General features: G+C 43.9%; 2 protein-coding genes across 2 annotated transcripts; one reads left to right on the top strand and one right to left on the bottom strand.

Annotated features, from left to right (window-relative positions):
* Positions 1–1,818: 1,818 nt before the first annotated feature.
* Positions 1,819–6,046, top strand: LOC126567594 (calpain-B-like). The gene is made up of 4 exons (XM_050223809.1): positions 1,819–1,941; positions 3,725–4,390; positions 4,456–5,923; positions 5,991–6,046. Exons 1-4 carry the CDS (start codon positions 1,819–1,821, stop codon positions 6,044–6,046), a joined length of 2,313 nt encoding a protein of 770 aa, XP_050079766.1.
* A 380-nt stretch (positions 6,047–6,426) lies between these two features.
* LOC126568681 (calpain-B-like) lies at positions 6,427–13,544 on the bottom strand. The gene is made up of 6 exons (XM_050225196.1): positions 13,356–13,544; positions 8,036–9,571; positions 7,507–7,563; positions 7,004–7,379; positions 6,600–6,926; positions 6,427–6,524 (listed from the first exon to the last, which is right to left on the bottom strand). Exons 1-6 carry the CDS (start codon positions 13,542–13,544, stop codon positions 6,439–6,441), a joined length of 2,571 nt encoding a protein of 856 aa, XP_050081153.1. The 3' UTR covers positions 6,427–6,438.
* Between the last annotated feature and the right edge of the window lie 592 nt (positions 13,545–14,136).

Raw genomic sequence — 14,136 nt, 5'->3', positions numbered from 1 at the left:
GGGCTGTCGAAAGAGGGCAAAAGGCCTTTCGTTTTGTTTTGTTTTTACTGATTTATTCTTAATTTCGGTTAAATTTAGGTATTTTTTGTGTGATATTGTTCGGCAAGAATATATCTACAAATTATGAAGAGGAATAACCCACGGAATGGAATCAAGTGGTTTATTTTAAGCCAACAATCAGCTGCCAGTGAGAAGTGAGATGAACTAGCTCAAGGTGCCCAGTGAGTTGAAAGGAAAACAAAGAATGTATGCATTTTTAAAATGACGGGTAAACAAATGGGTTTCGGATATTGCTTTAAAAAATCCAATATTAATACGCTGTATAAGTTACAACTGTATGGTTTTATTAATAGGAAGCATCAGAACAACTGTAAAGTGAAATAAATTGATAAAACCCTTAATTTTCTTTCCTTTTTCCAGTGCTCTTCTCTGGCTGTATACTCATCTGTTTTAGATGCCTCTGTTCTGATTTCTCACATGACAGAAGTGGGTATCAAATCCCACCCAGACTGCATCCCAGAAATCAGGACCTAACTATTCCATAACGGCGAAAGAAAACCATAAATTGCTGGAAGATCTCTTTACGGTATTTGCGACAAAAATGACCAATTTAAAATAAATTAACATTACTTAACGATAATACGAATTTGGCTACGAAATATTTGCCATCTTTTACAGTAATTTATGAAGAAGAAAGAATTTAAAATCATTCAAAAACACGCCGTATTTAACGAATTTCATTCCGATTTGAAGATATCATAAAAAGATATGCTAAATTAACGCACGTACCAAAAAACAACAAAACCAAACTCATCAAATTACAAAAAATATTTAAATTATCAGTTAACGCCTCTCAAAAGATGGCGTTGGTAGAAACACACCCCGTATCCAAAATGGAGCTTCCCGCTTTTTTGCGTTGTGCATCGCTCTCTCGCTGCTTGAAACTAATTCTCACCCCTCTCTCGCGTGAAAGGACCGATTCTCTCTTCAGCACTTTAAAATCTACCAGCAGAGGAAGGAATCTCGCGAAGCAGTTAACCAGTCTACCTACTTTGACCGTGGTCGTGGTTGCGGTTAACAGTTTCTACGTTGTCGGTTGTCGGTGATAGAGCCTACTTCGTTTGTATGGCTTTGTTTCGCTATCTAGCATATCAGACGTTCCATCGGATCTAATCGTCAAGTGCGTTAATTTTTATTAAAAGCCTTGCCAAATCGAGTGTAGTGCGTAAATGGAGGCGCAATAGTGGTTTAACGGATGTTTGATTGATGGAGGTCATAGCCGATCCATATGGTGCATCAGTGAAAACCGACGATGCAAGTGCATCAGCCTCGGTGGTTCGTCGAAGTAGTCCGCGTTGCGGTAGCTTCACCAAGGTGATCCAGTACCGGTGCCGCGTACGCAGGAAGTGTAAAACCTGTCACGCACTACGGCGTGACACATTCAAGAACTTCTTGCCGAAAGGGTCAAATCAACACAACGACAATCTACAGTGGATGAGAAATAGTTTAGTTCACGAGGCTCTCTCTCTCTCGTACTCTCTTTGTTTGTCCCTCTCTTCCCAAAGTGATAAGACGACATATGCGAATACGCTCGATAGGGGATGGTGCGAATCATCATTCGCTTGTTAGAATCAAACCGGAACGACAACAACACCAGCGTGTACACAAAGAGTGAAACGTTCACCGAGGCGTCCACATATCGGTCTCCGCGTAACTACGCAAATTAGCTAAGGTTAAACGGTGCTACGGTGGCGATCGTTATCATTATGTGAAGAATTCCAGCACAAAACATAACGTTAACTACACCAACGCTTCATAATGGCCGTTAAAATGTATCCGAACGCGAATTCATCCAACGATCAACGGAAAAGCCCTGCTTCAGCATTTCTTAGCTCCCGATCTTCAACACGCTTCCTGCCGGTTACGTTTGAAAATGATGAGGTAATGTATAACAGAAAACCAAAAAAACGCACCACCTTATCGTGTGTGCCAAGGAGAAAGTAATAACAGTTTTGTGACACAGGGTTTCCCATTACACAAAGGTCAAGTGTTTCGCTCGGTCAGGGTTATTATGAGGGTCAATCAGGCCCTTATCGCTTTCTGGCATGTGTGTTGTACAACGAAGCTGATAAGCTTTTTTTCAATTTCGTTATGTTGGTTGTGTTTTTTAATGCCGAAATGTTTCATTACTTAGAGGGAGAGATTTGTAGTATGAGCGATAAAATACTCGACATTAACTCCCTTAAAATTATTATTAAAATACTAGCTAAAAAGGGATCAATTTCAACCTCCACTTTGGGTACAGAAATAGGAAAGGCAACGATGGTTTAATTAGTAATAAAAGTGCTTTTATCTTCCAATTCTGCAGCCCATATGTCATCAGTGATAGCGGCCCATTCATTAGCTGCTAACACTACAGTGGCACACGTACCAGATGGTACAGATTACAGACATGGTGCAATGTGATGTTTCTTATTTTTGAGTCCTATGGGAACTGCTGGCACTTGAAATAGTTCTTTTGTGAATTATTTTATTCTTTTACTATTACTCGATACGAAAAAAATCCCCTAAATTAAGACAGCTACAAAGAAGGGGAACATTTGCATCCTTCTATAATAAGAAATAGTGGAAAAAACTAACAATTATAGTAAAACTATAGTGAATTAAAGTAAAAAAAAGTTTCCTTATAGAGCTCCATTGCTTTGTAAAACCCACTGCTACACAAGGCACTAGGCGTCCCCATCAGATGCGTCAAATAATTGGGACATGAATTATTATTGTAGAATATTTTCAGACCATTTTTTCTTGTAAAAAACGGCTTTTAAGCGTCGATCCCGGAGTAATTCCGCATTCCCTAAAACAAAAAAAGTATTGGTTCTGTAAAACAAATTTGTTTATTTGTTGGTTATAAACCCGTTTTGTTGATTTGCGCTCTGTTACTGAACAAATACTTTTTTTTGTTTGGGGTAATGATGATTAATCCGACTCCGGGAAAAACGGAGATTTACCAATCACTACTTAAAAACCCTAGTTTGTACCTTGATCAGATAGTTCTTAGGGATCTGATTGAATGAATCCAACAGCCTTCCTGTATCGCAACGGTTCCTTTGGTTTATTTCCACCTCATGACATTCCCATTCTACGCTTGGTCAGGTTTTGGATATCAATCAGATGTAGTTCCTCACAGGAAAGAGACCATTGTAGGCTTAGGCCTTAAGGTTTGTTAGAGGAAACTATGTGTTTTTTTAAACTCGATTTTGTTGTAATCTTAGCAAATAAATCGATAAAAAATAGTGATCCTTATTGTTTGGAAATTCACCTCAAAACCCTGAATTTATTTCCAACTCCAACAATTGTATAAACTAATTGTATAAGCTTCGTTTGATAAAATTCTCCAAAAGGTACATCCAAGTATTGTATTGCGTAAGTTTCTGTACTCACATATATCCCTCGCACGCTACTACGCATCTTCCTGATGAGATTATCAGTGAGAATTCAAAAGCAGAAAGCAGTTCAATGATACGCAAACAAAGCATTTCGGAAGATAACGCTTCGAACAAACAGCACGCAGTGATGATCTCATCTGCAGTTGTATTAACACTTCTAGATAGAATTACTTAACAAGCACAGTAGTAATCGGAAACACTTGGGCAAACATGTGTGACACAAAGACCCACATTTCTCACCTGCATCTGTTTATTCCTGCTCATTACAACTGTTTCAGCCCCGGTACGATGCCTCACCCAACTACCAGAGCTTCTACACGCTCAAACAACAATGTCTCGCCCGTCGACAACTCTTCGAAGATCCAGAATTTCCCGCGACGGACGCCTCCATTTCGATGCCCAAAATCACGGACGTACGATGGTGCCGACCGAAGGAAATTTCACCCCAAGCTCGATTCTTCGTCGATGGAGCAACCCGGTTGGATATCTGTCAGGGTGCACTGAACGATTGCTGGCTGTTGACGGCTGCCGCTAATCTTACCTCCCATCCGTGGCTGTTCAAGCGTGTACTGCCGGAAGACAATAGCTTTGCTGTGGATGAGTACGCCGGTATCTTCCATTTTCGCTTTTGGGAGTTTGGCCAGTGGGTAGAGGTTGTGATCGATGATCGACTGCCAACGGATGTTAGCGGGAAGTTGCTGCTGTTTGGACGATCGGGCAATGGGGACGAGTTTTGGAGTGCTTTGCTGGAGAAGGCGTACGCAAAGTTTTACGGTTCGTATGGAGCACTGGATGGTGGTACGGCACGGGAAGCGATGCAGGATCTTACCGGAGGGTTGACAGAGTTCTATCAGCCCAAGAAGATGGTGGGAAGGGAGGAACAGCTGTGGGATATACTGAGGAGTGGATCCGAAATGGGATCTTTGTTTGCATGTAATTTGAAGGTAAGGATCAAGATTTTGGAGAGGAGTGAATTGAAGTCAATAACGAATCATGTTCTTGTTTTCAGAGTGATCCCACGGGGGAAAACGTCGCCACCAAAGAGGGCCTTCTGCGAGGACATTCGTACTCCATCACCAAGGTGCACATGATAGCGGGTTTAGTGAGTGATGGCGATCAGATCCGTTTGCTTCGGGTCCGCAATCCTTGGGGGTCTGGCGTGGAGTGGAACGGAAAGTGGAGCGACAAGTCCCGCGAGTGGAAATCTCTCAACACGGCGGAAAGGAAACGAATTGGGCTAACACTTCAAAATGATGGTGAATTCTGGATCGAATTGAGCGACTTTATGAAACACTTTGACCGGTTAGAGGTTTGTCATCTCTCTCCCGAGCTTCACAGCGTTCAGGATGACAGTGGAGAAAGGGACACTAAGCGATATCGCTGGGAGTTAAGCTCCCTAGACGGTCAATGGATACGTGACACGACGGCTGGTGGAAATGTATCCTTTCTTGATACATTCCCCCTAAATCCACAGTACACCATCCACGTGCAGAAACATACAACCGGGTCGAGTGTGGTGATCGCACTGATGCAAAAGTACCGCCGAGCGGACGCCCTGCCAAGCCTTACGATTGGTTTTATCGTGTACAGGGTGACGAGTGAAGATTTGCGCCAAAAACCTGTCCCGAAGGAGTTCTTCCAACAGCACGATCATGCCATCGTAGGTGGTTCGATCTTTATCAATGCGAGAGAAATTAGCTGCCGGTTAACACTCGATCCTGGAGTGTATCTGGTCATCCCGTCGACATTCGAGCCGGGTGAAGAAGGTGACTATTTGCTGCGCATCTTTACCGCACGTGGGAACACACTGTGTGAGAACGATGCCATACTGTGCTTTGGCACGTTGGACGATCGTATTACTGAGCAGGGGAAATTCTTCGAAACTCCTCGCTGGGCGATGCTGGCAAATGCGTTCTACAATCGCGCCAACGCGTACCAACAGTTAGAAACGAACTATCTGCAGGATATTATGTGGGAACAGTTCTTCCGACAAAGCTTTGGAACAAGTGATCGGCAAACCGTAAAGGTGAAGCGAACCAGATCTTCACCACTCCGAAAGTTTTACGCCTGTGTGATGCAACTGTGTGCCTGCTTCTGGATGCAATCGAGCGTAAGGAAGAATGTCCAGGAGCATCCCCTTCCCAGCGAAGAAAAACAAATGCATCAGAAAGAGTTGGAAAGAATCGTGGCACTTCTGCTAAGCCGTATCGTCGACGGACAGGACACGATCGGATACGAACAGTTCCGTACGATCGCCCGCGACGTTTATCAGTGGGAAACGGTATTCCGATTGTACGATACGGATGGTAGCGGTACGCTGGATCGCCGAGAGCTACGGCAAGCCCTTCGATCGTCCGGCTTCAACATAAACAATCGCATCCTGTGCAAGTTGCTGCGGATGGTTGTGGAGCTGAATCGACCACAGATTGAGCTGATCGATTATGTGCTGTGTGCGGCCGAGTGTCGGCATGCGATCGGTGAGGAACACAAATTCCCGAAGAATTATTAATCAATTAATCCTATCCCACATATATTTTTTTTCAGATGTTTTACATCAGGACACGCCAGCAGGTAATGAAACCCAACGAAAAACGTCATAATAGTTATTTAAAGACTCTGAAAAACATGACTTATAACGTAATGTCTAATCCCGCAATCGAATAAAACGCTTCAATATACTTATCGCTTTCAGCAGTAAACAAAGCGAAATCTATTCATTCTAGATGATTTAAAAAGGGTTTTAAAGGTCGCAGCTTATTGGCAGATTGTTTAACATCTTGTAGATGACACTTTTCATTATCTTTAATGTGCATATTGAAACACACCGAACACAGATATAGTCAAGAACATTTAGTGAAACCTCTCCAACCTAACTATTCTTATTGATCCTCATTGTGTGATTGTACGTAAAGTGAAGCAGATGGTTAAACTTTGCTTAAGACATCTTTCTATCACGCTTACTGGTCCAATAGTGGTGAGATACGGGAGTAACTTACGAGTAGATAGTTTTCGTGATCCATTCTTCCAGCGTAAACCGAGCTTCGTTGCGATTGCTGAGGTCACGAGCTTTAAAGATGTCTGCAAGAAAGAAACAAGACCTCTTTAGCATTAGCACCAAAATTAACAGCACTCCCTATCATCTTCCCAACGTACCAAACATCGTGCGTATCTTGACGGCGCAAGTAATAAAATCGTCGAACCATATTTCGCCCTCCTTTGAACCGTATCGATGCATCAGCATGTTAATGATGTGATTGTTCAACGTGTAACCAGCCGACTGCAGTGCCGCCCGCAACTCGAACGGACTAATCCTGCCACTCTGGTCACTGTCGTGCTGCTTAAACACACCCTTCCAGCGTGCAATATCGGTCAGGAGCTTTTGAAATTCGAGCAGTCCCAGCTTGCCTGATCCATCCTCATCCAACATGGCGACCATCGAACGACACGCGTCCTTCGAAAAGCCCGGATTAGATGGATCCGCTAGAATCAAACCAAAGAAAGTAGGAAAGCATTAGGGAAAGGGTATGTTTTAGCAATTGAGTAGCCCCGGAACTCACCATTCACTTGGGTGACATTTTCACTCCTGATAAGCTCCGACTGCTCACCATTCGCGTGCGGTATGGGACTGTTATCACCGCCGGCAATGTCACGGAACAGACGCTGCAACATAGTCCACGCACCACAGATACCTCTGTCCAGGACCGTTTCACGAACGGTCGCTGTTTCCGAGACGGATCGCTTCTCGATCGGTACGGCACGGGTTTGATACGTTTGTGAGATACCACGCGAAGCCTTAGCAATGTCCTCGCGGAAGCAACGATCAAGCACGAGCTTAAGTTCCATCCAATCTACCTCACCGTCTGTTCCAGCTACCTCTATGAATAGACGCTCCATGGTTGCTCGCTGAGCGTCGGTAACGCCAGCATCCGTTTCCTAAAACATGCAGGTACTCTTTGTAATTGATACACAAAAGACAAGTCATGCAGGACCGACAAGCCAAAGGTGCGAATAACAAGCAAGCAGGAAAAGATAAATGCACATACATATAAATAACACTTACTTTTGGTGAAGGTTTAGAAGGTGGACTAACTCCAGCAGATGGTTTAATTGGTGGATCCTTAGAAATGATAATGTTATTTACAAGAGAGATGCAATTTAAAGAAAACAAAAATCTTCTCTAAATTCTACCAATAAACAGTGTGCACTTCTGGAGCATGGGGCCGAGTAATCTCTGATATACTGCTAAAGCCTTTAAAGTTTCAAAAATGCGATCTTGTGGACTTTGTAACGAAGGAGGCAATAAAGGAGTTTCTATTCTTTTGGAAGTGAGAATTGGTCACTAAACCAGATCTTGGCATGTGACTTGACAAGGTTTTGAATAGAATTACGCAAGAATAGCAAAGCTCTTTGCACAATGAGGTCCTCGCAAGATCGAGTTTCCTCGCAAGCTAGGCCTTATCAACAAATTATTTCACCATTCTCCCAAAGTGCACCCTATTATCTACGTGCAACGTGCTCTGTAGACTACTTCCAAATGTTCAATTCCACAGAAAGATCATTCACATCCCATCTTCACCCCGAATACCTACCACCGGTTTGCCGATTCCGATCGCACTATCATTCTCCTGCATATTGCTGGCACATTCGGAGAACACCCGGATCATGAACTCACCCTCCTCGTTCGGTTCGAACGTAGACGGTATGATCACGTACGATCCGGGCGGTAGTCTAAACCGGCACGTCACCTCGCGCAGATTGATAAACGTCGATTTGGCCGCCGACAGATGCGACGTAAAGAACTCACGTGGCAGTGGCTTACGCTGTAGATCCGTTGGTTCCACGCGGTAAATGGCAAAGCCGATCGTAAGGCAGGTGATGCCTTTATTACGCTTCGATCGTCGATTCTTCTGTATCAGTGATACGATCAGTGTGCACAGCTTTTCCGAGTCTTCTGCATCGGGATCGTCCAGCCGGATCACGTACTGTGGATTGTGCCAGAAGGTGTCCGGATAGTTGCGACATCCGCCAGCCGTACTGCCCAGCACCCATTCGCCCTCGAACGCGGACTGGCGCCACGCGAAACGACTCTCCTGCAGCGCGATGGGGCAATCCGGACTGAGGTGACACATCTCTACCCGGTCGAAGTATTTGCGAAAGTCCGGAAAAGACATCCAAAACTCCCCATCCACCTCGAACGTTAGCCCGATCGAGCGCTTTGTGTCCTCGGTGATGAAGCGCCACTCGGGCGACTTGTCACTCCACGCACCGTTCCATTCGTTCTCGTTTCCCCAAGGATTGCGCAGCCGAAGCAGCTGTATCTTACCCTTAACTCTGGGCGTTTCGATGTCTACGGCTTGTGCTTTGGTGATGGAGTACGCGTGCCCCTTCACCAGTCCCTGCGGTGTTACCTGCTCCATCTCTCCCGCACCAGCCTCAATACTACACGCAAACATCGCATAGTTATTGCACCCTTTCTCGATCATTTCGAACAGCGTGTCCGGCGCGTCTTTCATCTCGTAACCCTCGGTCAGTCCACCGGTAAAATCTTCCATCGCTTCGCTAGCAGATCCTCCCGAGAGGGCTTCATACGAACCGAACAGTTTCGCGTACGCCTTCTCAAGTAAGGCACTCCAGAATTCATGCTTCGTAGACGACTTAATGTACACAAGCTGACCACGTATCGTTGGTAGTCGATCGTCCACCACCACATCGTACCATTGGCCAAACCGCCAGAATCGGAAGTGAAAGATCCCAGCGTAATCTACCCCCTTGCGGCCACCCTGTATGCGATCGTTGTCATCCGGTACGACACGGCTAAAAAGCACTGGGAAAGTGGTAAGATTGGCTGCTGCCGCCAGCAACCAGCAATCGCCCAACAGGCCCTGCTGGATGTCAAAGCGCGAAAACCCATCAGCATCGAACACGGCGTCCGGGCTGATTTCATGCGGTCGCAACCATTTGTACTGGGACGGGCGGCCCGAAACGGACGAGAAGTGCAGTGAGCTGTCATCGGCAGGGAATTCCGCATCTTCAAACAGTGTGGCCGTTCGCAAACAGTCGGTGCGTAGTTTGTAGTAGTCCTGAACGTAAGCCGGTCGCTGCGGATCTGGCTTCGGGTAAGCTCTCTATAGGAGTTAGAAAGGAGAAGTTAATGGCCCAGCTCACCCGTTCCAAGCGTTTCAGTGGCCATAGCGTGCCAGGGAGTGGTCAGTTGTGTTTGCGTGACGGTGGTCAATGGTAAAATTAATTACATTAAACGCTTTCGGAGCTAGTCAGTGTGCAAGCGATTCTTGGTCATTTTATTTAATATTTAACACTATCTTTGGATAAGATTTTTTCCATAATGGGTGCGTCGCATTGCAAAGCATTGTCTGGTGAATTTATGAGCGGTAATTGAATATAAGAGCCTTATATTTGCATACGACTCTTTAAAATGAATAATACATAATTCAACTATTCTACGCCTTTTGAAATAAATTTACTTTGTAGTGAGGACTTTGAGGAAGTTTTACTGAATGGTGCAATATATGGCGGAACAGTATACTTTTTTGGCAGCCTATCAAGTGGCGGATCAAGCGTTTTGGGGGCTCTAAGCGGAATGGACTAGAGCTTTAACAGGGTCTCGAACACGGACAGCCGGGGCCCAGGTACGAGGTTCTTACTATGAAGTTCTTAATACGAGGCTCCTGAAACGAGAAAACTTTCGGGTCTACTTCGCCAACCGTTAGATCCGCTCTCTTTCACCCTCTCTATCTCTTCTTGGCTTAACGATCTACTAGGTCACGCCGGGCAATGTCGTATAGCTTACTAGACTAAGTGTCCATGTGAGTTCAAGCTCTTTTTTTGGTGAGTTCTTCTTACATAGAGGGGAGAACGCTTTACCGTGTCTTGACTTTAAGCCCTTATCCTTAAGCTTTGATTGCTCATTGTCTTTCAAAATTAAATGGTCATTTTCAGACACTTTCAGACAGCTTGTTGGCTCATCGGACATATTTAAAGGTACATGGAAGACCTTTAAAATAATGTCTAAGGATGATACTTTAAAAATTCAACACACATTTTAAAAATGTTACTTACAATAATAGTTATCAATTTTTAATCCTCTTTGGAATCTAGTTACTTCTCTTTGTCTTTTTCTAAGTAACTACAAAATCCAATCACTCCACAGCGGACCACCCATCAACAGGATCTCGTACCGGAAAGAAACCATGTACATCCATTAAACAGCAGCATGTGTTTGCCATTGTTGGCTTGCTCGCTGCTCCCTTGCTTACAATGGTTAACATCAGTTTAGGATGTAATGTGCAGCGCAGTGACACACTTAATCGATTCGCATATTTTAAGGGCATCATACACCACCAAAGAAAGCAAGAAACACGTGTAAAATCGGTACAAAGCCCTACATTTGTGAAGTACTATGTCAGCAGCTATTCAGAAAACTATTGCAGCAAATGAACGCAAAACAACAAAGGATTTCATCCCACAAAAGTTACAAAGGCTTGATTCTCATCCACCTTTTTCTGGACACAGTCACGTTCCAAGCAGACGGAGAATTTTTGGTGCCCTTGAAATACAAGAAAAATCAAAAGTTTGGCCATTGTTGTCTGCGGTCATTGTCACCAATTGGCCTCAAAAACTGTACGCCTTTGAACCTTCTTCTGGCTAGGTTATGATCCAGCATTTTCACCGACCCAAGCCCGACGATAAATAAACAGCTTTTTGATTGAGACATCCAATTATATGGCATGACATCGCCACCAACAATCGAACAAAGCAATAGAGGAGAGTAGTAGTTTCTTTGTAGATAAAAAGGCAAGAAATCCATTATCCACAGGATCTCACGAATGGAAGTTACAAAATCGAATGCAATCTAGATATATCGTCCCGTCTGTAATATCGATCCGTCTGTGAGTCCAATCTTAATCGCAGTGGCGCTACATGCGAAACCGAACCAGATGTTGACACTATCTAACCTACATGGATATCTCTGTTCTGATAAGCGATGCAAAGCACAACTTGTTGCATCATGTAATCTCTCTTCGTAAATATAAACGACCAGAAAGTGAACAAAAAGGAAGAGAGTACAAAGCTTAATCATCGATTAGTTCCGGTAGAATCGGAAATCAAGCTCACATAAAAACGAAACATTCAGCGAGTAAAGTTCGCGCTTTGTTGCGCTTTGTTTACAGCAACAGAGGTTCAACCGTGGTACAATAATTCCACCGGGTTGGTTTATGACTCAGTGTGACGCTTGAATCGGGATTTTCCGCCACTAGTTTCCGCAACTAATTACAATCGAAATACCATTATTATTATCACCAGATTACCCAAGTAGCGACCAGTAGGAAAATCAAACGGCATTGAAATTCCATACACAAACTGTTGATTCAGTGTAGGAATCGTCGCGTTTGAACTTCGTTTCCTACCGACGTTCCATGTTGTTTGGTGTTGTTACGAATTAATTGGCTACACAAACAAAGTGTGTCATACTGTTAGACGACGATAAACCCTGCATAATGCCCAACGTTCACTACCGGGTGTGACAGTTTGATTAGCATCGTTATGTGAAACCCAAAGGTGCGACAAAAACGGTACGAATTGATGAATTTGCTCGCATTGGGTTAGTCAAAACAATACAGAAATTGAAGAATATCACTATCAAACATCAAGAATCCATCTTCAAATTTATTTCGTGATCTAAACAATGACAGCTACTTAGCTTTCAACTGTCAAAATTAAATTTTATATGGAGGGTAAGTATAAAGCCTTCAAATAAGTACTGGTTTGACCTTAAAAGGGTAGAATATTCAATCAAATTTATGGATGATTTAGTTTTAAAAGCGATATAGGAAAAAAATAGCTCTGACAACTTATGGTTACTACTTAGCTATCAACTGTCAAAGTTAAACGTCATAAAAAAAGATTTGTAATACAATCAATATATGAAATATATTGATCAATATTACAATAATAATGAAATAATAATAATAAAAAAATATATTTAATTTCCTATCTAACATTGCATAACGCGCAAATTACGATCGTTTCGTTAAGAAGCCATTAAACAGCACCGCAAAAACCAAATCACAAAAAAACCCATTTGATAAGAAGCAAACCACGAAAGGTCATTGTGAAGAACGAACAATCTTCAAGCCTAAAGCGTGTCCATGTTTCACATCTTAGAGGTTTTCTTTTGCCTGTTCTGGTTTGATTTTTTTGCAACGAAACTGTAAAACACCACGCGGAAGGTCGTTACAAACGAAAACCCAGAAGAACCGAAAAGCTAAAGAACACAGAACCGGTTCCAATTAGAACAAGAAGCCTGTGTGTACGATGATAACCACCAGAACCGTAGCCAGAAGAATATCCGGAGCAACATAGAAGGCACATGGAGAGCAGAACACAAGCACCCGGGCATTGGATGAATAAACATTTTGGAGGCGCCCGCATGGTTCGCATGAAGGGTTTTTTTTTGTTTGCTGTTGTTGTGGTATCGCCGTCGAATCATTGGAGCCGTCACTAGGTTCGTTCACTTCCTGCCGGTCATGGTTTGCCGGTTAGCAGCGAAGGTCGAACCCGCACCACAAGATGCATTCGTTTTTGTTGATGCAACAACAAGAGCACGGCCTGTCGAATATCCACATACGATCGTACTTGATCGCGCTCTATTTGCAGCCATCTTCCATCTATCCGCCAAGTACAACGCCATACACCAAACAGACAGGCTAAATTTAAATAAAATCACACCAAATAATTTCTTTACCGCGAGACAGATTTTGCACACTTTAACTACGGCACAGACCACACACTTGACCATACTCTGACACTTGGCACACACCGCTGACACACTTCTGAGCCCTCGAAGGGAAGCATAGGATTTTTGTGGAGTTATCCCATCAATCCACTTACACCATTACGATCAAACTCGATCGGAAGGAAGCGCGTTCGAGATTGATATAGCGTCGGCTTGATCAGTGTCGTCGTCGTAACGCTGCTGCTGGTAGTCGTTGGTGAACTTGCGGAGGACATTAGGCTGGGGCCACGCGATGCCTTCAGCAGCTCCTCGTTCGGACGATTGGTTCTCGTTATCACCGGCATTATGGTGAGATGGTTCCTCCCACTTTATCTACACAACAACGCACGATAACGACACTATCGACCGATCGACTGAGATAGAGAACAGCACCAGTCTGGCGACTGGCGTCGTGTTTTGGCACAATACCGCCCGAACCGGCGTACGTTCGCGTACTGAATGAAGCGCTGCGATTGCGTGCCGCGAACTTTCAACAACCGTTCGTGTGCTGCGAGTTCGCCTCTATCCTTTCGCTGTCTGTTTTCGTTGAGCGAGTGAACGAGTTGGGAGTATTTTGTACGTCGTGTTCTCGCTTCTTTATTATAATTTTTTTTCAGGCAATCTCTCGAGCCGGTTCCTGATTTGGGGGCGATTTTTAGGGGTTCATCCAAGGGACTCTTTGCTCTGGGATGAATGTGTAGCTTTGTTGATGAGAACCAAGTCCCATAGTAAAACGTGCAATGAATACAGATTAAATGGTAGACCCCACGGAAGCGTTAGCCGGTTGAAAGCGGTTGTATAGTTATGATTTGTTATCTAAAACGATTGATTTCTATCCGGCAATGTGTTATACGGAGTTAGGCAAGTTGAGAGCTGTTAGTCTTCTTAGAAATTGAA

This window comes from Anopheles maculipalpis, chromosome 2RL (genome assembly GCF_943734695.1).
Source record: "Anopheles maculipalpis chromosome 2RL, idAnoMacuDA_375_x, whole genome shotgun sequence".
Lineage (NCBI taxonomy): Eukaryota > Metazoa > Arthropoda > Insecta > Diptera > Culicidae > Anopheles > Anopheles maculipalpis.
The sequence above is the reverse complement of the archived record's forward strand: the minus strand, read 5'-3'. Positions and strand labels throughout refer to the sequence as shown.

Excerpts from the sequence above, each read along its gene's own strand:
- LOC126567594 (XM_050223809.1), top strand. The coding sequence starts at position 1,819 with ATGGCCGTTAAAATGTATCCGAACGCGAATTCATCCAACGATCAACGG. Across the intron at positions 4,391-4,455 it reads TGTTTGCATGTAATTTGAAG|AGTGATCCCACGGGGGAAAA; the intron begins GTAAGGATCAAG and ends TCTTGTTTTCAG. Across the intron at positions 5,924-5,990 it reads CGAGTGTCGGCATGCGATCG|ATGTTTTACATCAGGACACG; the intron begins GTGAGGAACACA and ends ATTTTTTTTCAG.
- LOC126568681 (XM_050225196.1), bottom strand. The coding sequence starts at position 13,544 with ATGCCGGTGATAACGAGAACCAATCGTCCGAACGAGGAGCTGCTGAAG. Across the intron at positions 7,380-7,506 it reads CTTCTAAACCTTCACCAAAA|GAAACGGATGCTGGCGTTAC; the intron begins GTAAGTGTTATT and ends TGCATGTTTTAG. Across the intron at positions 6,927-7,003 it reads AAATGTCACCCAAGTGAATG|CGGATCCATCTAATCCGGGC; the intron begins GTGAGTTCCGGG and ends GTTTGATTCTAG.